General features: G+C 44.1%; 1 protein-coding gene across 1 annotated transcript in view; it reads left to right on the forward strand.

Moving 5' to 3' along the window:
• SMTNL1 (smoothelin like 1) overlaps positions 1 to 27,768 on the forward strand; it is a 50,466-nt gene that overhangs the window by 10,092 nt on the left and 12,606 nt on the right. Inside the window, exons 2-5 of the mRNA XM_033920802.1 lie at positions 21,729 to 22,084; positions 22,793 to 22,973; positions 25,273 to 25,303; positions 27,515 to 27,682. Coding sequence (XP_033776693.1) covers positions 21,731 to 22,084; positions 22,793 to 22,973; positions 25,273 to 25,303; positions 27,515 to 27,682 — 734 coding nt within the window. The 5' untranslated portion in view covers positions 21,729 to 21,730. The remainder of the gene's footprint in view (positions 1 to 21,728; positions 22,085 to 22,792; positions 22,974 to 25,272; positions 25,304 to 27,514; positions 27,683 to 27,768) is intronic.

Raw genomic sequence — 27,768 nt, forward strand, 5'->3', positions numbered from 1 at the left:
AAAGCGGTATGTACTGAGGTCAGAGACGGGAGACAGCACTGGGATCATTGGAAGGGAAGATAAAGAAAGAATGCGTGTGTGAAGGACAGAATTGATGCCCACTTACTCACCCTTCCTTCCTGTTTTTAATAAACATAAACACTGAGCTATTGGCTGGCTTCCTTCTGAAAATTTAGCAATAGATTCAAAAGGACATCTGACGCTTCTCCTGTAAAATATACATATGTCATATCCGTGGACCATCTCCCACTGTATTCATCTGTGCTTCTCCCTTGTGCTGTGCCACAGCTGTAAACAAGTCCTGGCCATTGTGGCCCCCATTTAAAAAAGACAAAGGAACCCTGTAAAGAAAGGACTGAATAGATGCTCAGAGCAAATTTTATATTGTAGAGAATGTTGCATTCCCATTGTGATAAACTCAACAGTGTCTCTTTAATCTTCCAAAACATGTGTTTTTCTGACACACAGAATTCTCCCACTATCTTAAAGAGTAACTCGCTAGATTAATCAGAATATTAGGAATTTAGGGCTCATCTATGATCAAGAGTTGCAGGAAGATCTAAGGCAGAGCAAAATAAGCTGTATGGTCTTTTATCTGCCTTCATTTGTCTCTGTATCTATGTAAAACGGAAAGAATTTATGATATTCGGATTTTCCAGCTAATTTGCTGCACAGTATGTTAGATTTAGGGAAGTGGGAGGGATTTTGGATTTAGTTCATGCCTTTTGCAGTCAGGTACAGTGGCGGGGGGGGGGAGGGTGTCATCTCCCCAGAAGGTTTACAGTCTAAGGGGACAGTTCTATAGCTGAGCACCTCTGTTTGAGTACCCTAATGTAACATGGGGAACACCTGTAACTATAACAGTATCTGGAGAAGAGACAGCTCAGGGGAGATGTGATTGAGGTCTATAATACTGAGTGGAATGGAATGGGTAGATGTAAATCGCTTGTTTACTCTTTCCAAAAATACCAGGACTAAGGGGCATGTGATGAAGCTACTAAGTACTGTAGTAGTAAATTTAAGACAAACCAGGGAAAAATATTTCTTCATTCAACGTGTAATAAACTCTGGAAATCATTGCCGGAGAATGTGGTGAAAGCAGTTAGCTTAACAGGGTTAAAAAAAAGGTTTAGATAATTTCCTAAAAGAAAAAGCCATAAGCCATCATTATTTGGACAGGGGGGGATGTTGGCGGTATTGTTTATGAAATTAACCAAGTACATTTGATATGTAAGTGTTCTCTCAATGAAGATATTGTAATTATTGTTCAATTGTTATTAATAATCTTGCTATATTTGGTTCAGTAAACAATATTCAAGATACAATACCATAAATATGATGAACTTGGGGAAATCCACTGCTTATTCCTAGCATAAGCAGCATAAAATTTGTTTTATTACTTGGGATTTAGCTAGGTACTTGGGACCTGGGTTGGCCACTGTTGGAAACAAGATACTAGGCTTGATGGACCTTCGGTCTGTCCTAGGATGGCAGCTCTTATGCTCTTATGTGAGCCAAGTATAGGACAAACAAGCCATTGTGACATCACTGCTGAGGTTGGCTCTTAGGCATTGGTAGAATGAGGCTTTATGACATCACAATCTCAGCTCTGGAATGTTGCTCCTCTTTGGGTTTCTACCAGGTACTTGGGACCTGGGTTGGCCACTGTTGGAAACAGGATACTAGGCTTGATGGACCTTCGGTCTGTGCTAAGATGGCAGTTCTTATGTGAGCCAAGTATAGCACAAACAAGCCATTGTGACATCACTGATGAAGTTGGCTCTTAGGTATTGGTAGAATGAGGCTTTATGACATCACAATCTCAGCTCTGGAATGTTGCTCCTGTTTGGGCTTCTGTCAGGTACTTGGGACCTGGGTTGGCCACTGTTGGAACAGGATACTGTGCTTGATGGACCTTCGGTCTGTGCTAGGATGGCAATTCTTATGTTCTCATGATGCCCAGATTCCATTAGAAAAAATATGGATAACCCCCTATTGGTGCACTCACTTACTCCAGGTCAATGACAAACTTAAGTGGGCATGCCAACTTATAGAACTTAAGTACAATTTGCTGTGCAAGTATTCTATAAGTTTTGCATCTAAGTAGGAGATAACCCACCCCCTTGCAAAGTTACTTATGCATGCTCTTAGAGCAGTGATTCCCAACCCTGTCCTGGAGGAACACCAGGCCAATCGGGTTTTCAGGCTAGCCCTAATGAATATGCATGAGAGAGATTTGCATATGATGGAAGTGATAGGCATGCAAATTTGCTTCATGCATATTCATTAGGGCTAGCCTGAAAACCCAATTGGCCTGGTGTTCCTCCAGGACAGGGTTGGGAACCACTGTTTTAGAGAATAGTGCTCCAGGCACTTGTGCACATAAGTTTATTGTTTATTATTTATTTAAAGCTTTTATACTGCTAACTAATGACTATGAAGTCAATTCAGAGCGGTTTTCATGAGCAGCTTCGATGGACATATGAACATTAACTTCAGTAATGATTAGGGTTACCAGATTTTACTCCCGTAAATTCCGGATCCATAACCTCCTACCCCAGGCCTGCCCAGTTTTATCCAGTCCCCCCCTCCCCCGTTCTACCCAGCCCCACCCCTCAACCTGTTCTCATTCTCCGGACCGTTACAAGAGGGCATCTGCACATGCACAGATGCAACAAAATTATGTCACACACATGGGCGCGTGATGTCACCGCATTGCATGTACAGATGCCCTCCCGATGCTGGGTTTTGAAAAGCCATCCAGACACCCGGATATGTCCTCTAAAAAGAGGACATGTCTGGGCAAATCCAGATGTCTGGTAACCCTAGTAATGATAGTATAGTACATGAGTTACAATATATGAACTATAGACAAGGAATAACCTGGCACTGCTGGAGTTATGACAAAAGACCTTAGTAATGGTGTTATCACATACACAGATTGTTTCTGAGATGTCCATTTTACATAGACACATACAAATCATTTGCCTTAGTCCAGTGGTCTCCAACTCAAACCCTTTGCAGGGCCACATTTTGGATTTGTAGGTACTTGGAGGGCCTCAGAAAAAAAAATAGTTAATGCCTTATTAAAGAAATGACAATTTTCCATGAGGTAAAACTCTTTATAGTTTATAAATCTTTCCTTTTGGCTAAGTCTTAATAATAATATTGTTATTTATAGCTATAGAGACATATGATCAAGAAACGGTTTTATTTTACTTTTATGATTATGATAAACAGGCCGAGGGTCTCAAAATAGTACCTGGCGGGCCGCATGTGGCCCCTGGGCCAAGGGTTTGAGACCACTGCCTTAGTCTATCCTTTGATTGACGCAACAATTAAGAATACAATAACCCTATATCCAATCATTATATATATCATTACGCTCTATAAATATACATACTAAACCTTTTAGTTGTCATTTCAATGTATCATCAGTGGTATGTTTTCCTGCAGTTATAGAATTGCCCCCTAAAGCTGTACCTGAGGCAATGGGGGACTAAGTCACAAGGAGCAGCAGTTGTCAGCCCTGTACTAAGGTACTACTATGCTTCTTCTCTTCTAAGCCTGAGATAGATCTGCATACAGCGGAGGCAGAGATGCAAATTCATCTCATGCCTATTCATCGTGGTTATTCTGAGAACCAGGAGGTACTAGTGTGTACTCCTTCCCTGCCCTCTCCTGCCGTGTGCACACCACTTCCCCTCCCCTGTACCTCTGTAACGTTCCTATCATGAGCAGCACCCCCCCACACACACACACACACTTGCTGTCGCGCCAATGTCAGCTCTTCCTTTGACATCACTTCCTAGGTGCGGGTCCAGGGAAGGTATGGGGGAAAGGAAGCAGCACGCATGTGCGGCAGTGTGGGGGGAGGGGGAGCGTGGAACGAGCGGAGGAAGCAGAGAGGAGAACTGGTCCCTGTGCTCTCACCAAGATAGCGCCCAGGGTGTACCTCCCCCCCTTCCTTACTACATGGTTTATAAAATACCTTAATTGATGTGCATACTTCAGTAATTAATGTGCAGATATTTACACCTGCTCTTGAGCAAGCATGATGTCCACTGTGGGTGTGATCTGTGTAGAATTTACATTAGTAAAGACAAATAAATGACTCCAAGCTACTTAACCTAGTCACCCCTGTTATAAAATTATCCTCACAGTGCTTGCAATATGAAGAGAAAAAAAATGCACATCAATAGAATCAAGTGACAGCAGAGAAAAGACAATTTTGTATGGGATCGGGACGGGGGGGGGGGGGCGGGGGTGTTCTTTTCTCTTGATTTGTAGCTCTTTATCTTGTTTGGCGTCTCTACCCTGCACCTCCTGGTGCAATTCATCTTGCTCACACACAGCCCTGGCAGGAAGCCACTGATCCTTCAGAGCCTCACTGGCTGCAAGACCGGCGAGAAAGAAAACACAGCAAACGAGAGACAAATATAGAGGGAGAGAGAGAATCGCACAAAAGAAGGAGGAGGCTAAGGCTACTAGCAGGTAGGTAGAAAAGCATGTCACATGGATCTGGAGAATCAGCCACTATTGTCTTTGATTCCCCCCCCCCCCTTTACCCCGGGTTTCTCAGAAGATCCAGGGCTATCCTCACGATTCAGGAGGATGCTTGTATGACATTTTTATAATGATGTTCACTGCAAGCTCTGTTTTTATGTTTTTTAAGTATTCATTTTCAAGATTGTGCAAATTTTCACTGTGATTTCTTAGCTTCTGCAGTCTCAGCCTCTCCCAGCAGGAGGCATTGTAGAGGACAGAGTAGGACCACTGGCTGTGAGAAGACATGGTCTACAGTTGCAACCTCTCCCACAAGGATGTGCTTTGTAAGGAATTATGCAGATACTTTGCCAATTCCGGAAGAAACATGATGGGAGTTAAGCAAATAAGGTTTCAAGTGGTAATAAAACTCCATGCTTATTTCTCACCTTCACCGTGTGAAGAGAAAATTCCCCCAATTTTGGATCTAGGATTGGTTCTGTTCAGCTGGTAGCCAGAAGCATGCCTTGCTGGAGGGAGGAACCTGTGGAGAAGGATGCACATGTGTAATGGGCTCTGATGGAAACACCATGATGAGGAATGCAGGAAGAAGGGATAAGAGGCAGGTTATGGAGAGTCAATGTAATACACTTCAGGTTGTTTCGGTATCTGCTGTTAAAGATTCTACGGTGATACATGCTAAAATAGAATCTATGGAAAATATGAATAGAGGGAAAAATCTACATTTAATCAATTTCCCAATAACTCATTTATTGTCACCTGAAATTCTATTAAGGAAGTTTTTTAAAGAAGTATTGGGATTGGCTAATGCTGAGAATTTTCCAATAAATAATTACTATTATATTCCTCCTAAAAAAAATAGAATCTGCCCAGGAGGTGGACCATTTGGTCACTACTGAAGTAAATTTGACTGAGTTTTTGGAAGATACTCAGGATGTGATTCAGAGTCGGTCCACCCTGGTGATAACATGCATGAGTGAAATAGATAAGATGTTATTAATGAAACTTTACTTTAAAAATAGGTTAACAAAATTTTGTGGAGATTTGGTTAAGATTTTTCCGGATGTCTCTAGAACAACTCAATTGAGAAGAAAAAATTTTTGAAGTTAAAAGCTAGAGTTTTGGCTCTAGTCTTTCTACCTGAAATTTCCTTGTAAATGTTTAGTTAAGTTGCAAGATATTGAGTATGTTTTTTGGGATCCCCGTACAATTACAATTTTTAGTAGCAAGAGAACAGAAATGATTTTGTTTCATCTATAGAGAATAAGAGGAGAAATTAGAATCCCTATTAGTAAGGAATGATTCAAGGTTTGATGGGACGAACTGAGAATTTGTGTCCTTAATCTTTTCCTTTAAACTTGTTTGTTTAGAAATTGTAACATGTTTCCCCATAATGTGGGCTTAAAAAGAATTTTGTAAGAATGAATGATTATGAATTGTTTTGAGAAATGTTTCTTTTTTTCCTTGAATTTTTGAATATTGTAAATGTATTCAAAAGCATAAATAAAAAAAAATAAAAAAGAGGCAGGAAATGAAGAAAAGGAAAAGGCATGGGGAGTGGACAGGAAAGAAGAGGGAAGTAGAAGCAAATGTCTTTCCTACTTTAATATGGTTTTAAAAGTATATTCAGTTGTTAAAACACATGCGGACTGTGAAAAATTGGGCATCCAAATGGCAGATGAAACTTAGGGCTCCTTTTACGAAGCTGCGTTAGCAGTTTTAGCGCACGCAGCTTTTTAGCGCACGTTAAACCTGCGCTAAGTGGCTAGAACTAATGCCAGCTCAATGCTGGTATCAGCGTCTAGTGCGGCCGGCAGTTTAACTTGCGCTATTACGCGCGTTAAACCGCTAATGCGGGTTCGTAAAAGGAGCCCTTAATGTGAACAAATGCAAAGTGATGCATATTGGAAAGAATAATCCAAATCATAGTTACCAGATGCTGGAGTCTACCTTAGGAGTCGGCGCCCAAGAAAAAGATCTAGGTGTCATCGTGCACTATACGCTGAAACCTTCCACCCAATGTGTAACGGCGGCCATAAAAGCAAACAAGACACTAGGAATTCTTAGGAAAGGGATGGTAATTAAGATCAAGAATTATGCCTCTGTATTGCTCCATGGTGCAACCTCACCTTGAGTAGTGCGTTCAGCTTTGGTCACAATATCTCAAAAAAGATATAGTGGAATTAGAAAAGGTTCAAAGAAAAGTGGCCAAAATGATAAAGGGGATGGAATTCCTCTTGTATGAGGAAAGACTAAAGAGGTTCAGGCTCTTCACCTTGGAAAAGAGACATCTGAGAGGAGATATGGTTGAAGTCTACAAAATCCTGAGTGGTGTAGCACATATACAAGTGAATTGATTTTTCACTCCATCAAAAATTACAGACTAGGGGAAACGATGTATTTACTCGGGGACAACGGGACAGGCGATCATTTCCTGTCCCTACCTGTCGTGCAAAAAAAAAAAAAAGCCTCCCTCCTTCCTTTCCCCGGGTCAGCTGCTATCTTACCGCCCTGCTGCTAAAGCCAACAGGAAGTCTTCTTTCCGACGTCAATTCTGATGTCGGAGAGGACGTTCTGGGCCAGCCAATTGCTGCCTGGCTGGCCCAGAACGTCCTCTCCGTCAGAACTGACGTTGGAAAGAAGACTTCTTGGCTTTAGCAGTAGCAGCAGCAGGGCAGTAAGATAGCAGCGGACCGGGGAAAGGAAGGAGGGAGGCTTTTTTTTTTTTTTTTTCTGTGTGGCAGGGAGGGAAGGATGTAGGCAGGCAAGCAGGCTGGCTTTGGCCAGGGAGGGAGGGAGAGAGGTAGACAGGCAGGCAGGCTGGCTTCGGGGGTGGGGGTGGGACAAAGTGTGGAAGGCAGTGAGAGGGACATAGGAAGGAGGCACTGGGGGCACTAAAGACATGGGAAGGATGCACTGGGGGCACTAAAGACGGAAGGGGCACTAAGCACATGGGAAGGAGGCACTGGGGGCACTAAGGACATAGGAAGGAAAGAGGGAGGGAATAGAAAGGGACAATTCTTGGGCCTGAGTGCAGAAAGAAAGAAAGGATACACAGTCAGAAGGAAATGCAACCAGAGATTCATGAAATCACCAGACAGCAAAGGTAGGGAAAATGATTTTATTTTCAATTTAGTGATCAAAATGTGTCAGTTTTGAGAATTTATATCTGCTGTCTATCTTTTGCACTATATTTGTCTATTTTTCTATAATTACTGAGGTGACCGAGCTCGCAGAGATGGGGCGGAAACGGGGTTTTTAATTTTCGTCCTAGTAGTTTGCCGGTTCACAAAACAATTCTTTTATTTCTGCCGGTCCACGGGTGTAAAAAGGCTGAAAAACACTGCCTTAGATAATTCAAATGAAGTAATCTGATGGGGGACCTTATAACTTTTTTAAAGTTTGGAAATATTAATGATTACGCAGAATTTATTTTCTGTTTTTGAAGCCGTTATATGGGGAGCGGCAATATTCAGGCTGTTGTTTGTAGAGCTATTAAAGGCTCCTTTTACAAAGCCATGGTAGAGGTTTATGCCACAGGCCGGCGACGCGAGTGATCCGACACTCAGGAATTCTATGAGCATCAGGACATTTACCTTGCTGGCCCGTGGTATAAACCTTTACTGCAGCTTTGTAAAAGCCAGCTCAAGATAATTAAAACAAAAAAAAATGGATTGGGTCTTGTATACATAGAAACATAGAAATAGGCGGCAGATAAGGGCCACGGCCCATCCAGTCTGCCCACCCTAATGACCCTCCCCTACCTTTACCTTGTGAATAGATCCCACGTGTCGATCCCATTTGGCCTTTTTGTAGTTTTACAATCACACCCAAAGTGGTTCATATCCAGGTACTTCAGCCATTTTCCCTCTCTGTCCTGGTGGGCTCACAATCTATCTAATGTATCTAATGGAACGCGCTTCCGGAGGCTGTGATAGGCCGGAGCACGTTACAAGGCTTCAAAGAAGGTTTGGATAGGTTCCTAGAGGATAAAGGAATTGAGGGGTACAGATAGGAGTGGAGGTAGGTTATAGGGATAGTCTGGGACCACTGCTCAGGCAATGGGCCTGATGGGCCGCCGCGGGAGCGGACCGCTGGGCGAGATGGACCTCTGGTCTGCCTCAGCGGAGGCAACTTCTTATGTTCTTATGTACCTAGATTAAAGGGAAAATTTTATAAGTGCCCAAGTTAGGTGCCGAAATAGCACAATTCAAGTAACATCGGGTGCTGTTGAGTGAATCACGCTGAGTGGCACCTATTTTGGAGACGCCCAATAAATAGGCCAGCTCTAGGCACAACTAAAAGTTAGGCGGCCAAGCGAGCGCTTAAGCACGCTTAAGCGCAGCGATTCTGTAACAAGGCGCCTAGCACGAAGCCACGCCCATGCCGAACGTGCATGGCGCCTATTTTTTTGAAGGCTGACTAAATTTTTATGTTCAAATGATTTTTATTATTTCTACCAGAACATACAAATAGAAGTTGCATACATATCCAAAGAATAACAGTGCAAGCTCACCCCCTTCCCTCCCCACCCCAAAAGTCTAATGGGCAAGTTGCAGCTCTACTCTCTAGAAAAGCGCAGGGAGAGGAGTGACATGATTGAGACATTTAAGTACGTCACAGGTCGTGTCGAGGTGGAAAACGACATATTCTTTCCTAAGGGACCTTCAGTCACAAGGGGGCACCCGCTCAAACTCAGAGGAGGGAGATTTGGTGGTGACACCAGGAAGTATTTCTTTACAGAAAGGGTGGTGGATCACTGGAACAAACTACCGGTGCAGGTGATCAAGGCCACTAGCGTGCTTGACTTTAAGAATAAATGGGACATCCACTTGGGATCTCTACGTGGGTCGAGCAGCACTCTGACTTAATGGGGTGGGACAGTAGAGTGGGCAGACTTGATGGGCTATAGCCCTTTTCTGCCGTCATCTTTCTATGTTTCTAATGCCACTACCAAGACTGAGAGTGTGAGATAGTCCTAACGATTCAAGAGTCTACTGCGAGCATACGGTGTGAGGTCCTGCCAGAAGCATTCCCAGGTCTGACAGAATTTGCGGCCCGGTCCACGATCTAACTCTCCCACTAGTCTCCGCTCCAGCGTCGCATGAACAATCATCAACGCTCTTCATTGAGCGTAGGAAGGTGGATCTCGGGACAGCCGGCTGACTAAATTTTTAGAGGCGCCTAGTTACAGAATCACACTTTTCTTGATAGGCGCCTACGTTTCATTGATTGCTGATTTAAAAAAAAGCTTAATTGAGCTTGTTATTCAATTTAGATAGGCGCCGATCTAGTTGGGCGCCTCCAAAATAGGTGCCGGTTACAGAATTTGGGCCTAAGTGACTTGCCCAGGGTCACAAGGTGCAGTGTGGGATTTGAACCCACAATCTCAGGGTGCTGAGGCTGCGCCACAAATAACTATGGCCGATAGTAGACTGAATATTGCCACTCTCCGTATTGTTGGGCAGAACTCCCATATTCCATGCATGTATCCAACCGCTGAGAACTCTGGGTAAGATTCAGTGGTATATCAAATCCCAATTAACATAAACACTCTCACATCACTCCAGCGGTATCCAGATTGTGTTGCTGGAAATCCACAGATAGAACCACCCGGGGTTTTCATCTAGATAGCAGCTGCTGCTAATATCCAGATAAATGTTGGTGGTTGGTGGTTTTTTGTTGTTTTTTTTTACATCCTCCAGAAGTGAAGAGAGTAAAATGGAAAGAGAGAGCATTGTCAATCAGCCTCTTTTAAAAATGTCCCTTTTTAATCTCTGCGGCTGCTGTTTCATCCACTCAGAATAAACATGGAATGGAGTCTCTACAGATAAAGGTGACAGCTGGAGGTCAGAGGGGACCCTTGCTGGAGGAGGTGGGGTGAGAGGAGGGAGGCGGGATTCAGGGATAACACCTGTTAATATGGGCTAAAAATAGGACCTTTTCCTTCTCTCCTGTCCCAGATAAGTTGAGACCCTACAGGCTGTTTGTTTAGCAGACAGAGGGGAAGAAGGAAAAAGAGAAGAGAGAGGAAGGAAGCAGGAGAAGAATAGAGAGAAAGACAAAAAAAAAAGAGGAAAAAGGAACATAAAGGAAAAGCTTAAAGAAATTTTGAGGAAACACACTTTAAACAAAGTGAGAGGAGGCTGAGAAAGCAGCGCTGAGGTTTTAAAGCAGGTAAGAGCACCAAATTGCACCTTGTACTGCCATGGTCTCGTATAGCACACCAGGAATACCTTTACTTGAGGGGAGGGGGCAGGGATTACGGCAGAGACAACCTCTAAAATGTTTGAGGTTCAAGGACTCTTACATAAAGACCATCTCCAACGAAATATTTCTTCCCAGAGGCTCAGTGATATTTCAGCAGCATCCAGAGCAGCAAGAACCAGGCCAGGGTATGGAACCGATTGCCCTGCAACTGTCCTGTGCGCTGCCGAGCGCCACTGTCCAGTTTTGCCTGCAGGAGCTGGGCTTGTCCAGTTGTGCTTTGCTGGGTTAGGAAAGTCTGGAACGGGGCATAGCCGTTCTGTGTCTTTGAAGCGATAGGCTCAGTTGTGCAGTGTAGTCCCGTCTGGTTCGGTGCAGAATTTTCCTGTGCAGGGGTTCCCTGTGCAGTTCTGTCTCTTCCCATGTGGTGATCGCCTGTCTTGTGCGGTGCACATTATCTTATGCAGTGCATGTATTGCTGGGTGGACTATGTCTTCTCTTTTCAACTTTTCTATCCAAATAATGTAGTTCTCCTATTTCCCTTATGTCTCTGTTTCTGTCTTTGTTTTGATTAGTATTTCACGATTAACTGTGATTTGCATACTTCATGTATTCCCCTTTGTTTTAATTATGTAAACCGCCTTGAAGCCTGCAAGGGCGGGATAGCAAACTTATTTATAAACTTGAAACTGGATGCAATTCGGTAACAGTACCGCTCTTATTTAAATGAGGCAAAAACCTAAAGTATAGGCTCTGGATGTCTTCTGTTAACTCGCTTGCAGGGTCTCCTTCTTTCTCGGTACTAACCATCCATCTTCCATCTCTGTCCTCCCGTTCTGTTTCCCAGACCTCCCCCGGAGGTCTGGCATCTTTCCTTTTTTTTCATCTCCGTCACCCCGCAACTGCAACGATGGACTCTACCATCCCAAGATCCACCATCTCTCCTTTTCTCAACTACACTTTCATCCATTATCTCTCCCTCCTTCCCCACCACCCCAGGGTCCACCAGCTCTCCCTTTCTCTTCCCAACTACCCTCCTATCCAGTATTTCTATCTCCACCCCACCCCCCCTCCACACCATCCCTTGTTTCCAACTTTTCTCCCATTCTATTCATTCCCTCCCTAAATCCCATTGTCCATCTCTCTCCCTCTCCTGTTTTTAGGCCCATTATTTCTTCCCCCTCCCCCCACCAGGCAAGTATATGCACATTCCTTTTAACCCCCCTTCCCTCCCTCCATGTTCTTCTACATCAGGGCCTCCTGCCCCCCCCAAGACCTGCATGTTCTCCCCAACTTCCCCTGTCCACCATCCATCCTCCCTATGAATCCCTTATCTATTATATCCAGCATCTCTCTTCTGTGACCTTGTCCCTCCATGCCCAGCATCTTTCCTCTGTTTCTCTTCTGTGTGAACCGCCTAGAAATCGTCTGATTGTGGCGGTATAGAAGAATAAAGTTATGTTACATGTGCACACCCCATCGCAGATTAATATAAGCACTGGGTGGGTGGGGGGAGGGGAATGTATTATTGTTTGCTATACTTAGGGCTAGCGGGTTTAACGCGCGCGCCTCTTCATCACGCGCTAACCCCCGCGCTGGCCGAAAAACTACCACCCGCTCAAGAGGAGGCGGTAGCGGCTAGCGCGGCCGGCAGTTTGGCGCGCGCCATTAAGCGCGTTAAACCGCCAGCGCGGCTTTGTAAAAGGAGCCCTTAATTTATCTATATTACTGAAATTAAATATGTGCTTCTACTTTATTAGTTGTGGGGAGGAGGGGGGGGGAAGAAAATGATTGTTTTAGAATTATTTGTGTATTTAAAGTGCGTTTTGTGAAATGTTTATGTTTAAGTTCATTGTATTACACTGTTAATATTTGAAAATTAATAAAGATTTATACAAAAAAAAAAAATAATAATATACAGTGGTGCCTCGCATAACGGACGCCTCGCACAGCGAACGCTGCGCACAACGAACTTCAGGTCTTGCTTCCCACAACGAACTTCGTTTCACACAACGAAGTCGCCCGAGCTGCATCCTTCCGCGCAGGCACTGCGCTTAACTGCCCTCTCTCCGCCTGGCTCCCATATTTTAAACCCCCCTGCCGCCGCTGCTGCATATTTTTAAGCCTCTGCCGCCACCGCATATTTTTAAACCTCCCCCCGCCGCCACATATTTTTTTAAAAAAGCCACCACTGCTGCAACTTTAATCTCACCCGCTCACTCGTAACTGGTGGTCTAGCAAATTTCCCAGCCAGAAGCGCAGAGATCAAGAGCAAGCCTTCTGTGCTACTGCCTGGGCCTGCGCTGATCTCTTAATGGCTGCAGTCAGCTCTCGCGGGACTCACAAGAACTAACTGCAGCCATTCGGAGATCGGCATGGGCCCACACAGGCGTGCAGAGGAATTGCTCCTGATCTCTGCGCTTCTGGCCTGTACGCCACTGGCTGGGAAAGATGGGAGGAATTAAAAAAGGTACCGAGGGGGGATGATTAAAAAGGTACTGGGGAGTATGTGGGGGGTGATTATAATACACAGCAAGGATCAACAAAACCCCTGTCTCCCCTCCCCTTCACATATATCCCCTCTACTATCAAGAAAATTGAATAAGCCAAATTATTATAGAATGCTACACAGAAATATCATGCTAACAGAATACCACAGTCACACATAGCAGGAATAAATTTATCTTTTTTTATGTCATCTTAGCATATTTTATGCTACAGAACGAATTATTTTTTTTAACATGTATTGTTATGGGAAAACGCGTTTCACATAACGAACTTTTCGCATAACAAACTTGCTCCTGGAACCAATTAAGTTCGTTGTGTGAGGCACCACTGTATATATATAAGCACGATCCTCAGCAGCATCACTTTAGGCTCAAAAATTCTCATTGCCGAAAGAGTCACGTGTCATGTCGTCACTGGATCTTCTATTTATTAGGCATAAGCTCCCTTAGTCAATAGTTTTATAAATTGTGTATTTGTATACGTTTAAAGAGTTCATAGCTTTTGTGGTCTTTCAATAGGGATATGGTCACTGAATAGGGATATGATGCCACTGAGGATCATGGTTATATTAGAATATATATATATATATTTAGAATATTGTGTACAATTCTGGAGGCCGCACCTTCAAAAAGATATAAAAAGGATGGAGTCGGTCCAGAGAAAGGCTACTACAATAGTGTGTGGTCTTCGTGATAAGGCGTTTGGGGACAGACTTAAAGATCTCAATCTGTTGCCGTACAGTGAGAGATTAGAGAAACTGGGCCTCTTCTCCCTTGAAAAGAGGAGATTGAGAGGGGACATGATCAAAACATTCAAGGTACTGAAGAGGATAGACTTAGTAGATAAATACAGGTTGTTCACCCTCTCCAAGGTAGAGAGAACGAGAGGGCACTCTCTAAAGTTAAAAGGGGATAGATTCCATACAAACATAAGGAAGTTCTTCTTCACCCAGAGAGTGGTGGAAAACTGGAACGCTCTTCCGTAGGCTGTTATAGGGGAAAACACCCTCCAGGGATTCAAGACAAAGTTAGACAAGTTCCTGCTGAACCAGAACGTACGCAGGTAAGACTAGACTCAGGGCACTGGTCTTTGACCTAAGGGCCACCGCGGGAGTGGACTGCTGGGTGCAATGGACCACTGGTCTGGCCCAGCAGCAGCAATTCTTATGTTCATATGTATACTTTGGAGGAAAGGCGGGAGAGGGGAGATATGATAGAGACGTTCAAATAACTACACGGCGTAAATGCGCATGAGTCGAGTCTCATTTGAAAGGAAGCTCTGGAATGAGATGGCGTCGGATGGTTAAGAGGTGATAGACTCTAGTGTAATATGAGGAAATAATTTATTACGGAAAGGGTGGTAGATGCGTGGAACAGTCTCCCGGAAGAGGTGGTGGAAACGGAGACTGTGTCTGAATTCAAGAGGGCCTGGGATAGGCACGTGGGATCTCTCGGAGAGAGAAAGAGATAACGGTTACTGCGGATGGGCAGACTGGATGGGCCATTTGGCCTTTATCTGCCGTCATGTTTCTATGTCATGGGGTGCGCATGTGTTGTACAATAGTTAGTACATTCACATATGGTGTGATGCAGCATTGGTTAGGGTCCTTGAGGTCCACTGGGTCAGGGGCTAGTGTACAGAAGTATAAATGAAAAGCCATGTGTGCTTCACATCAGTGTTTGTAGGGAGGAATGCTGGAAAGGTGCATCAGAAAGGACAGTTGTGACTGCACAGCCACTGGCGGCAGAACACTAGACCCTTCTACAGGTGGGGGACAGAGAATTACAGCATTGCTATGTGATCACTGAGACTGTCAGGAGAATGCTTAGGGGTAACCATTTAAAACAGGTGCTAACATTTTAAGTGCCTGTTACATACAAAAATATTAGAATTCTAGTATATACAGCGCATGCTGATATGTGCCTATGTGCTATACTATAGATACATATATCTCCAATAGCATATAGTTTAATGAGTAGAGTCTGGGCAGGGCTTAAGTTATACATGTAACTTATAGAATACTGGCTGGTGTAAAGTGTTTACATCTAAGTACATACCACGAAGACCACACTCAAATATATAATCCGAAATTTGTAAGCAAAAAAAAAGGCCACTCTGCTGGTTCTGGAGCCACGATCTGCTGATCGGGTCTTCCCCTGCTGGCTTCTGCTCTGGAGCCAGCAGGGGAAGCCCTGATCAGCTGATCACGGCTCCAGAGCTAGCAGGAGAAGCTGCGCTGATAACTCCAGAGCTGCTGGAACATTTCTCCCATAAAAGTGTGGTGGGGGGGCTCCTTATAATACATTTGCATAGGGTGCTCGGTGGCTGCTACAAGGATTGGTATCAGCTTCCAAGAGCCCTTTTGAGCCCAGAGAAGAGAGTTTCTGTGCCAGTAAGGCTGCTTTAATGACTCTTACCAGCACAGAAAGCTTTTGAGCATCAGTGCCTCAGTCTCTAGGAAAAGCATTGATATAACATGTACGAGCAATGCTGAGACACAACTGCCCTCGCCACTTATATATCACAAAACCCAGGAGACACCACCTCTGAGAAACAACTATATCACATCTGAGACACAAACCATATCAGCTCTCAAGTATCACATTACCCAGAGGCCCCAGGGCTGAGACACAATAACATCACCTCTCATGTATCATATCACCTATGTGACCCTAGCACTGAGACACAACTGCACTACCCATGAAGTAGGGTTACCATATTTTGCATTCAAAAATCCCATATGCATGGCCACGTCCCGTTTCACCCCCCAGCCCCGCCGTGTTCCGCCCCAGCCCTACCCTCTTTTGTCTCCAGCCCTGCCCCCAGAAAGCTGCTGCTTTTAATTCCTGACCTCAGGGCTACGTCTGAGGACCTCCGAGCATGTGCAGATGCGTGTGACATCATCCGCCCATGCTCAGAGGTCCTCCAGACATGGCCAGAGCTTTCCAAAACCCGGACAAACTGCCGGGTTTTGGAAAGTCCATCCGGGCATCCAGACAGTCCTCTAAAAAGAGGGCACGTCCAGGTTTTCCCAGATGTCTGGCAACCCGACCATGGAGTAGCAGAGGGTCTAGAACAGATAGCAGGAGGAGTTACTGGAACCCTGGTTCCATCTTTAGGGAGGAAGAATGGCAGGTCTTGTGTGCAGTGCTGCTTTTGAGTGATTTGGTTTTTGGCAGCGGCTCTTGGTGTAATACACAGGCATTTGTTGTTACCTTCATTTTTTGCGGTACATCGTATACCTTATTTACCATGGACCCCTGACGAAGGCGTGTTGTCCGAAACACGGATCGTGTTGGGTCTCTTGGTTGGTAAAAAGGTATCTTATTACTGCATTTTAACTTTGGTACAATAAATTCTTGCCTGCATCGTGTACATTGTCTGCAGTTTTTGTTTAGTTTTCCTGTTTTGGTGGTTTTTCTGCAGATTCGGTTGGATTTCTTTTTTTGTTGCTGATAGTTGGGGAACCATGGATGATCCATGGGGATACAGGAAAGCAGTTATTGAGGACAGGGCAGGGAGTTCAGCCTTAGGCTTCACATGTCTGTTTTGCAATCTTTGAATAGATATTGTCTGAGCAACCCGCTCTCACATGCCATGAAAATGTCAGAGTGTATTTATAGAATGAATGGGACAGTGTGCATGGTGTAAAGCTAAGACAGGCAGGGGGGGGGGGGGAAGGACTGGAGTAAGGTTTCAGGGTGTGTGTCAGGGGGACAACAGAGCCTGGCACTTACCCTTTCATAAGCAGGGTTTATTCTGCACTTTTGGTACAGCGGTTCTGCGTGTATTTCCAAGTTGCAAGAGGTTTAGTTGCCAAGACACTGGAAATATTTCACACTGGAATCCAGTGGTTGGACTCCCACCGTTATTATAGTTCTGTTTTATTTTTTTACAAATTTCAATGGATACTGTATTTTTATAGCCCCAGCACAGTACGTGTCAAAGGGGCAGAGACTAGATGCAATAACTCAGAGGAATCACACAAGGGATCAGCAGCTGTAGAGACTCTGGCCTAGATGCACTAAACACTCCTCCGATCGTGTACCAATGGTCGCTAAAACAGTTTGACCGGTTTAGCAACTGACCGAATTTGCCCACCCGATGTTCAAAACAGCTTACCGTGTGGTTTTATGTGCATTTGTACATTCTCCGACTCTGGCATGCAAATGAATTCATTGCTATTAAAATGAGGTCACTGTGGAATTGCACTTGGGTACCTACAGACACTTTTCTCTTTACTTTGAAACTTTCCTTGGCTCCTGCTCGACCAGGTGCTGCTGCCTTCGTTCAGAAAGCTATTTTTATGGGACTTAAAACCATTCTCCAATGCTGGCTGACTCCGCACACTCCCACAGTGTCATATCGGCGGACTCAAATGATCCACTTGGCGGGGTATGAGTGTCAGGCCATTTTTGACATGAATTCTAAACAGGGCACCTTATTTCTTCGATGTTGGTTGCCTTTCTGTTCTACTTTAACACCTACTGCAAGAAGTATAGTATTGAACTGACTTGCTTAACTTGTTTGGTTTTTGGAGTAGCTGTTCCCAAGGGGGTGGGGGAGAGAAGGGGGGGAAGATGGGCGGGGGTATTGCTTCTCATCTTGTGTTTGCGTTTTTGTGTGATTGTATATTTTGCTGGCTCATTGGAAATTCAATAAAATAGATTTAAACATAAAATGAGGTCACTAAAATTCAAATGAGACATCCGATCGATGGCCCAAGATTCTCAATCCAGTCCTGTGGACACATCCAGCCAGTCAGGCTTTCAGGATACCTACGAGGAATATGCATGAGAAAAATTTGCATACAATGCATGCAAATTTATCTTATGCATAGTCATTATGAGTATCCTGAACACTTGACTGGCTGGATGTGTCCCAAGGCCTGAGTTCAGAGCCCCTGCCTCAGTTCATTTGCTAGGCTGTGTCTAAGGTGCTGTAGGATGGGACTGTCAGTAACTTGCTAAGCTGAGCCTGAAGTGCTACAGGTTGGGAGTACCAGTAATTTGCTAGGCTGAGCTTGAGATGGGCTGGCGTGTCAGCCCGGCTTGCCCCTGGATCCCCAGCCCGTTTCTCATAGCAAATGATGGCAGATAAAGACCTGCGTGGGCCATCCAGTCTGCCCAACAGTCACGTTCTTTATCAAGGCAATGTTCAACCAACAATCCAGTATACCAGTACATTTTACGGGATAAGTTCCCTATAAGATGCCTTCCCTCCCCCAAAGATTTGCAAGGCCTGTACTCAGACAATGTGAATATGGTATAAAATAAGTCACAATTTTGGCAGACGTTCTTATAATCGCAATAGATCCAACTAACATTCACATAACTTGCGATTATTTCAGTCTTTATCCCTTATTTATACCTTTTAAAGGATTTCGGATGGGTGCTGTAAAGCTTCATTAATATGTTCTATGAAGTACTGTTGAATCGTCATTCATCCTTAAAAGTATTTATGATATTAAGTTAATATTTTTATTTTACTTTTTTAGCACTACTTCATAAAGCATATTAATGAAGCTTTACTGCACCCGTCCGAAAACCTTAGAAAGGTGTAAATAAGGGATAAAGACTGAAATAATTGCATGTTATATGGTATAAAATAAATTAGTATATAGGCTTATAGATGAAAAAATATTTGTAGAAGAATGCATACTGTTGCAACCTAAGGGGTGGGATACACTATATAGCCCTCCCCACAATATCTTCTATATTACAACTGTTTATTAACAAAAGTCTTCAGGCCCTCAGAGGTGCCACCAGATGCTCAATTATGTCTCATAGCAACTGGCTTTATGCCCCCTAAAGAGACCCGATGACGATAGGGGGCATAAAGCCAGTTGCTATGAGACATAATTGAGCATCTGGTGGCACCTCTGAGGGCCTGAAGACTTTTGTTAATAAACAGTTGTAATATAGAAGATATTGTGGGGAGGGCTATAGTGTATCCCACCCCTTAGGTTGCAACAGTATGCATTCTTCTACAAATATTTTTCATCTATAAGCCTATATACTAATTCATTAGGAGTACATGGCTTGTGAGGAAGACACTGAGTTTACGGGATATGGTATAAAATATGCATACTTTTCAGAGCTCAGACTATAAAAAAATCTGCCCTGCACTGGCCCTATTTCCCAGCTACCAAAGTGCCATTAAAATCTATTTCAGCCTGTCCCAATCTGACGAATTGTGGATTTGGCAATAACCCTCAAAGAGGGAACTTCCAACAGACAGTGATTCGGGACGCAATGTACGAGCAGGTGTACGCGGTATTGTTAAATCTGAAAATGCCTTCGGCAACAACTGCTGAATGGCCTGGAACGCCAATATCAAGATCTTGAACTGAATCCGGCAAGAAGCCGGAAGCCAGTGTAATTTGGCCAACAATGGAGTCACATGTTCCCTACGAGAGATTCCTCCAATCACTCTCGCAGCCTCATTCTGTGCAACCTGCAGTGCCTTCAATGCCTTCACGGACAGTGCACAAAATAAAGCATTACAATAATCCAAATGAGGTAACCCAAAACATTGCATAACTTACCGAAAGTTTCCTGGAGAGAGAGCAATGCATGCCGTAACTAAGAACGCCGTCCCCACTCCCCATTATACTAATGTATTTTCAAAGGTCAATTTAAATGTTTAACCAATTACACAGTATTTTGTAAGAGGTTGAATTTTAAGGGTAAGCGTCTAAGTGGAAGGGATGAATACATGGGCATAATTGTAGCCAAGACCTAGCATTACTCTAGGGTCCTAAATGCAGCATGGAATTTACTGTATTCTGTAAGTTACATGTGTATAAGGGAGGCCCCACCACCCACGCCCTTTCCATGTGAATGCCCCCTGGCATTTATGTGCTATGCCATTAACATGTGCTGTACAGAACGGTGCTCAGTTGCTTTGCTGTCACACGTACATGTGGTGGATAACTATAACTATGAACTTTTTCAGCATCTCCTGACAGAGCTTATTTCTGGCTTGTACTGGTCTCTTTACTTAAGCTGGCTTTTGATGTTATGAGAGCGCCATCTGCTGGATGTCGATTATATCCCTTAAGTAGGCTTTCTAGCCGAAACACGAACCGTGTCAGGTCCATGACATGCAGTGAATACTTGTCAGAAACTGTTCGTTTAATATCTCAATAAAGATTTACATGTTTGACATAACCCTGGTTGATGTGTACAATTCCAGCCCCACTTGCGATCTTTAGGTTTTTTTATTGGGGTTCTTTTCCGTTTTCTGCACCACATTTCGGGTAACTACAAACACTATGTTATAGAAACAGTGGCAAACCTGCCTTGGTTGACACCCAGGTCAAAGCACCCTTCCATATGCATCAACCCACCCTCCTCTAGGCAGTATGGGCGGTGCTTGGAGTGGTCACGGGGCTGTGGATTGCATGCACATGGCACATGTTGGCTCTGTTGGTCCCCTGCCCCGGAACGGTAAGTTGATGTCAGAGGGGGTGGGGAGGATGGCAGAGCTGACATCCGTGAATGTGCATACTGCAGCCCCATGGCTTCTCCTTGCACCCCTGTACTGCCTGCACCCAGGGCAGACCACCCCCACTGCCCTGCTCATGGTATATAACTGTCTAGAAATGCCCTTTATATGGATAAAATGCCACTGAAATCCTTACACACTGCTTCGGCACTATCTGCACAGTGCCAAGGCAGTCTGTGGGCAGAGCGAGGGCAGGCCCTGGAGTTATCTGGTTAGAAATAGTCAGTCTACGAACCAGATAACTATCGAGAAACCAAAAAATGGATTTTTGTTCGGCAGCCACCTGGGGCGAGGCACCCTCTACTCCAGCCGGAGCACCCTCCTTCTCCAAGCAGCCGGGGGCGCACTGAGTGGTTGTGGAGCCGTGGTCCATAGGTACGAAGCCGTTGGCTCTGCCAGCCATTGCCCTGAAACAGAAAGTTGACATCAGAAAGGACAGGCGCCAATAAAGTCAACAGCTGCAGCCCCAAGTATCCCCAACTCTCTGCACCTGGGTGGACCACCCCCACTGCCTTACCCTCGGCACGCTAGAACAAAAAGCTGTCCTAAGTTTATCTGCTTTGCTACCCATATCTAGATAATGATGGCCACTAACTGGACGTTGGTTCTGAATATATGGAATTTGTTTAGCTGCAGCAGCTGCTGTTTAAAGAAAAACACTGACTTCCACGACTCACTATATATATATATATATACACAATATATATATATATACAATACTATATACTGTATATACAATATGACTTTATTGGCGCTGCTGTGATTGTTTTAGGGCATCTTCATTGAACTGATCTGTTTGGGATAGGAAGATTGTCTGGAGAGATTTGGACAGTTTGTCACGTAATTTGGTGGTGTTTTAATTTTTTGTAAAATGATTGTAACACCATTTTTGTATTTTTATGAATGTGTTGATGTACAGACCAAACCAAACTATCTGCATGAATAAATTTTCAAGGGAGGTTTTGCTTTTGATACAGCATCTCTTGTTTTAATTGCAGGGATGGATGGGATGGCAGAGGAGAAGCAAGGAGAGGTTAGGAGCCAGTCTCTGACACAGGAAGCAGAGACTGCTGGGGCCTCAGAGGAGACATCCCAAGAGAGAACTCAGAGTGGCTTGGGCGAGAAAGAGGAGGGGGTTTCCGGGAAGGAAACACAAGAAGAGGCCAAAACAGCAGAGGAGGTCGCCCAGACAGAGGTGGCCGAGGAGGCAGAAAGACAAGAGGAGGCAGAGAAGGCGAATGAAGAGGGAAAGGAGCCGACAGCCAGTGCGGCCACAGAAAAAAAGGAAGAAGAGAGCCAAACAGTTGAGCCAGAAGAGGTCGCAGAGGACAAGAGCGATGCTCCAGGCACACAGGTGAGAGGCTTTACCAACACTCTAGACTTGTATGTAATGTCAATCTAAAATAAGAAGATGGAGGTACTGAACTTGCAATCTAGTCTGTCATACAGTGTGGGAAAAGACAAGACAATGTTTATGGAAGAACAGCACCGTGGGTAAAAGATATAGAGAAGACACGGAGAGGGAGAAAGAGGTAGAGCAGAATGGTGGGGCAGGGGATAGAATGATAGAAAGAGAAAGGGATAGTAATGTAATGTAATGTAATGTAATTTATTTCTTATATACCGCTACATCCGTTAGGTTCTAAGCGGTTTGAAGAAAATATACATTAAGATTATAAATGAGAAGTAAGAAGGTACTTAAAAAATTCCCTTGCTGTCCCGAAGGCTCACAATCTAACTAAAGTACCTGGAAATTAATAAAGAAGAGAAAATAAAGATGGTTGAAAAAAGAAAAATTCTATGTGAATTTATAGGATAGTGGTACAAAGGAGGCAGATAGAAAGAGAAAAATAAAGATTGGGGGAGACAGGCAGTAGGAAAGCATGAGAAGTTAGATTGTAAGCTCTTCCAAGCAAGGGCCGTCTATTAAATCTCAAAATGTACAGTGCTTTGTACGCTTTTCAGCGCTATACCAATCGTAACCTGTTAACTGCACACTACATATATTTAACCTGTAACCCTCCTCAGGGCTCACAGTCAGTTCTATCCTCCTCCCTCCCAGGAAGAGGCAGGCGTTGCTTCGGGCACGTGTTCAGCTACTGAAAAAGAGACCAAAGGAGAGGCAGAGGAGATCGCGCAGGATAACGAACCAGCATCGTCATCCCAGGACTCCCGCGAAGATGCAGCCAGCAGTGCGGCAGAGGCAAACGAGGGCGCCAAAGAGACGGGAGGCGCACCGTCGGGTAAGATGAGGCGCATTCTTTCCGTACAGAATACCGGGGAAACTGGGTGCGTACATTTGCAAGCGGTTAGGCAGGACTGCGTGCGCCAGTCATAGACTGATGGAAATGCCGATGCCTCGATTCCAGAACTACGCACCTAGGCCCCGATTCTATAAAGGGCGCTGAAGAATGTGGTGCATAGTGCCTGTCAATCTTCAGTTAGGTGCTGTTTATAGAATTTTTATTTTTTTTGTATTTAATTTATATACCACTTCCACGCCGTTTATAGAGTCAGCCCCTAAGTGCCTAAACTGGACTTTGGTGTCGGTGTTTAAGCCAAGAAAATCCTGGCATAGATTATTATTATTATTTATTTCTATGCCGTCATACCGGGGAGGTTCTAAGCAGCTCGCAGCATAAGAAAAACAAGGCATACATACATTTCCAGTAAAAATCTCAGTGCAATGCAATAAAAGGCAGTGCATACATTTCAATAAAATCGATCAGAATAAAAGGTACAAACGTTTCAATAAAAATGATCAAGATGAAAATGTAAACCATGTGGATAAGAAACATAAAGAATAAATGAACGGGGTTAAAGTGAGAGCAAATGTAAAAACATTACGATGTCAGCCTATTAAATAATTAAGTCTTTAATAGTTTCCTAAAATCTAAATAAGAAGAAGCTTCTAACATCATTTTTCCGAGCCATGTATTCATTTTCACGGCCTGAAAGGAGAACGTTTTCTCCAGGAACCTCTTGTACCGGCAAGATTTTATAGAAGGATAAGTAAATAGCCAAGAGGTGTCTAAGTCCACTACCGCAGTGGTTAGAGCTACGGCCTCAGCACTCCGAGGTTGTGGGTTCAAATCCCTCTCTGCTCCATGTGTCACTTAATCCCCTCATTGCCCCAGGTACACTAGATAGAGTTTGAGCCCACCGGGACAGATAGGGAACTATGATAAAAGTGCCTGAATGTAAAACCACTAACCGTGCCATCTACTACCCCCTTCCTCTCCCTTAGAGAATCAACGTACACTTTTTATCTCCACCACCTCCACCAGGAGGCCGTTCCAAGCATTCACCACCCTTTCCGTGGACAGATATTTTCTGATGTTACTTCTGAATCTGTTCCCTTTCACCTTCATCATATGCTCCCTCATTCCAGAGTTTCTTTTCAATTGAAAGAGACTCGTCTCATGTGCATTTTATGCCATGTATGCATTTAAATGTCTCTATCATATCTCCCCTCTCTCACCTTTCCTCCAAAGTATACATGTAGAGATCTATGAGTCGGTTCCCGTATGGCGTACGCTGTATGACATAGACCACTGACCATTTTAATAGCCTTCCTCTGGTCCGACTCCATCCTGTTTATATCTTTTTGAAGGTGTGGTCTCCAGAATTGTACACAATACAGTATTCTAAATGAGGTCTCACCAGAGTTTTAAATAGGGCCATCGATATCTCCTGATTTCCCTATGGGCCATTTCTCTCCCTGTGCACCCAAGCATCCTTCGAGCTTTCATCGTCTCTTTCTCAACCTGTTTGGCCACTTTAAGATCATCACACACTATCACACCCAAGTCTCATTTATCTTTTGTGCACAAAAGTTCTTCATCCCCCAAACTGTACTGTTCCCTTGGGTTTTTGCAGCCCGAATGCATGACCTTGATTTTCTTGGCATTAAATCGTAGCTGCCAAATTCCGGGCCAGTCTTCAAGCTTCGCTAGATCCTTCCTCATTTTATCCATACCATTAGGGGTGTCTACTCTAAGGCAGAATTTGGGATCATCCACAAAGACGCAAATCTTACCAGACGCTCTCACATTTTCAATAGTGAAGGACAGGCAAGCTCTGCAGGACTCCAGAGAATCTGCCTTTTCCTAGCAATTGAAAACACAATATTGAGGGCCCCCCCCCCACTCAGCCTAAAGCAGGGATCTCAAAGTCCCTCCTCGAGGGCCGCAATCCAGTCGGGTTTTCAGGATTTCCCCAATGAATATGCATGAGATCTATGTGCATGCACTGCTTTCAATGCATATTCATTGGGGAAATCCTGAAAACCCGAATGGATTCTGGCCCTCGAGGACCAGAGTCGCCCACCCCTGGTCTAGACTGATAAAGGGAGCAGACAACTCTTTCCCATATTCAGTCTTTCCCATTCTAACTGGGGGCAATTGGGTTATATAGACATCTTGTTGTGGTAGCACCACTCTCTCGTCATCTGTGCTGTGGAATACAGCATTCCCTGCCCTCTCATCTTCCGAATACTATATAACGTTTTTCTGTCTTTTAATCATTTTTCATGTTTTGCAGATGCTGATGCTAATGGACAACCAGCTCCCAGGTAATGTCCACAGAGGGAGCAGCACAGTTGACCATTCGTTCACCTGCTCAATACCCCTGTTTTAGTTATTCCCGTAATAAATTTAACTCTCTAATCCCTTATTGTCCCTTTTGTCTGCCTAGAATCGACTGTAAGCTCTGTTAAACAGGGACTGCATCTTACATGTTTGTGAATACTAATAATTTTAATAATTTATTTTCTTATATACCGCCCTGCCAGTGGTTCTAGGCGGTTCACAACAGAGAAAGTTAAAAACATTTCAATTAATAAATACAATCTCATACACACTGCACTATTCCTTGTGACCCTGGGAAAGTCCCTTAAACCCCCCCATTGCCCCAGGTACATTAGATAGATTGTGAGCCCACAGGGACAGACAGGGAAAAATGCTTGAGTATCTGAATAAATTCATGTAAACCATTTTGAGCTCCCTTGGGAGAACAGTATAGAAAAATAAATAAATAGTGTGAAAAGTTTTAGCCTCCGATAACCAGAGATGATATTGTGATATCGTAATGTCTCATTCCGCCTAAGAGCCAATGGCTTCATTGTCCTATAATTGAATCACTTCTATTATATTTTGATTTCTAGAGTGGCGCAATGGTTAAAGCTACAGCCTCAGCACCCTGAGGTTGTGGGTTCAAACCCACACTGCACCCTGTGACCCTGGGCAAGTCACTTAATCCCCCCATTGCCCCAGGTGCATTAGATAGATTGTGAGCCACTGGGACATACAGGAAAAAATGCTTACCTGAATAAATTCATGTAAACCATTCTGAGCTCTCCTGGGAGAATGATATAGAGAATTTAATAAATAAAATATGGAATAGAAGTACACATTATTAGCCCATTAATTCAATGAAATTCCTTGACCAGGGACCACAAACCATCTCCAGGCCCTTCTGGGGAAGGGCAGAGCCTCTAGCCATGTAGTGTTCCTTCTGGAGAGCTAGGAAGTGGAACATGTCCTCCTGGTCTTTATTTGTTTAAAACTTTTTTTTTTATACCGTTTAAAATACTACACAGTTTATATCAATAAGAACATGCAAAAAAGACAAACTAAAATCTTAAAAACTCCACAGTTGATAGTTTCTTCTCTTCAAATGAGAGTCAATACGTCACAGAAATGCAATAACAAACTGAGTTTTTAATTGTTTCTTAAATTGGAACCGGTTTACGCATAGTCATAATTGACCCACCAAAGCATTCCACATTAACCCCAGCAATGCAGAAAGTCATCGCTCTAGTAGCTGCATAATTCCCCTGCGCTATTGAATTCAGGAGCCTTTGATTTTCAGATCGTATAAGAACATAAGAATTGCCGTGGTCCATCGTGCCCAGCAGTCCGCTCACGCGGCGGCCCTCTGGTCAAAGACCAGTGCCCTAACTGAGACTAGCCCTACCAGCATACGTCCTTGTCCAGCAGGAACTTGTCTAACTTTGTCTTGAATCCCTGGAGGGTGTTTTCCCCTATGACAGCCTCCGGAAGAGCGTTCCAGTTTTCTACCACTCTCTGGGTGAAGAAGAACTTCCTTACGTTTGTACGGAATCTGTCCCCTTTCAACTTTAGAGAGTGCCCTCTCGTTCTCCCTACCTTGGAGAGAGTGAACAACCTGTCCTTATCTACTAAGTCTATCCCCTTCAGTACCTTGAATGTTTCAATCATGTCCCTTCTACTAGGCTTATAAAGCTCCACAACTTGCTGAAAATATCATGATGTTTGATGATATATAGTTTGATGGACCACAGAAATGACCTTATAATAAATAAAACTGGTAACCAGTGTAATTTCTTCAAAATTAGGGTAATATGTTTTGTTTAAATTCAGTTTTCTATACCATTCTCCCAGGGGAGCTCAGAAAGATTTGCATGAATTTGCATTTTTCCCTCCTGTCAACTTTCAGTACTAGTCTGGCTGCAGCATTTTGTACCAAATGTAGCACTAGGAAACAGGCCATGTCCTTATTCTGAAAGTGTCTTCAGCAATATAGTGCTCCCAAAGGAAAGCATGTCCTCTTTGTCACAATTAGATTGTAAGCTCTTTTGAGCAGGGACTGACTCTTCCATGTTAATGTAAGTGCCGTGTGCGTCTGGTAGTGCTACAGAAATGATACGTAATAGTAGCAGTGGTCGTAGCATGTCCTATTTATGACGGGTCGTGCCTCCAGGAGCACAGACACGCTACTTAGGTGCCTCTCTATTTTCCATCAGCGGGACAGACACCAAAGAACACAGTGGCCCGAGTGCAGCAACAGAGAAAGCAACCTCAACGGAACAGAAGAAACCTCTGGAGAGGAGAAGAGATCTCATGCGCCCTCGCACGGTACCAAAATCGTCCGGAGCCCAGTCTCGCAAAGCCATCATGGAAAAGTTTGGAGGGTAAGTGCTCCCGGCATCCTTTGCCATGCCATCCGTTTTCATTCAGCCAGTGGAACGGGGGAGTGATATTCTCCACTCTCTGGCCA

The sequence above is a fragment of the Geotrypetes seraphini genome, chromosome 14, assembly GCF_902459505.1.
Source record: "Geotrypetes seraphini chromosome 14, aGeoSer1.1, whole genome shotgun sequence".
NCBI lineage: Eukaryota > Metazoa > Chordata > Amphibia > Gymnophiona > Dermophiidae > Geotrypetes > Geotrypetes seraphini.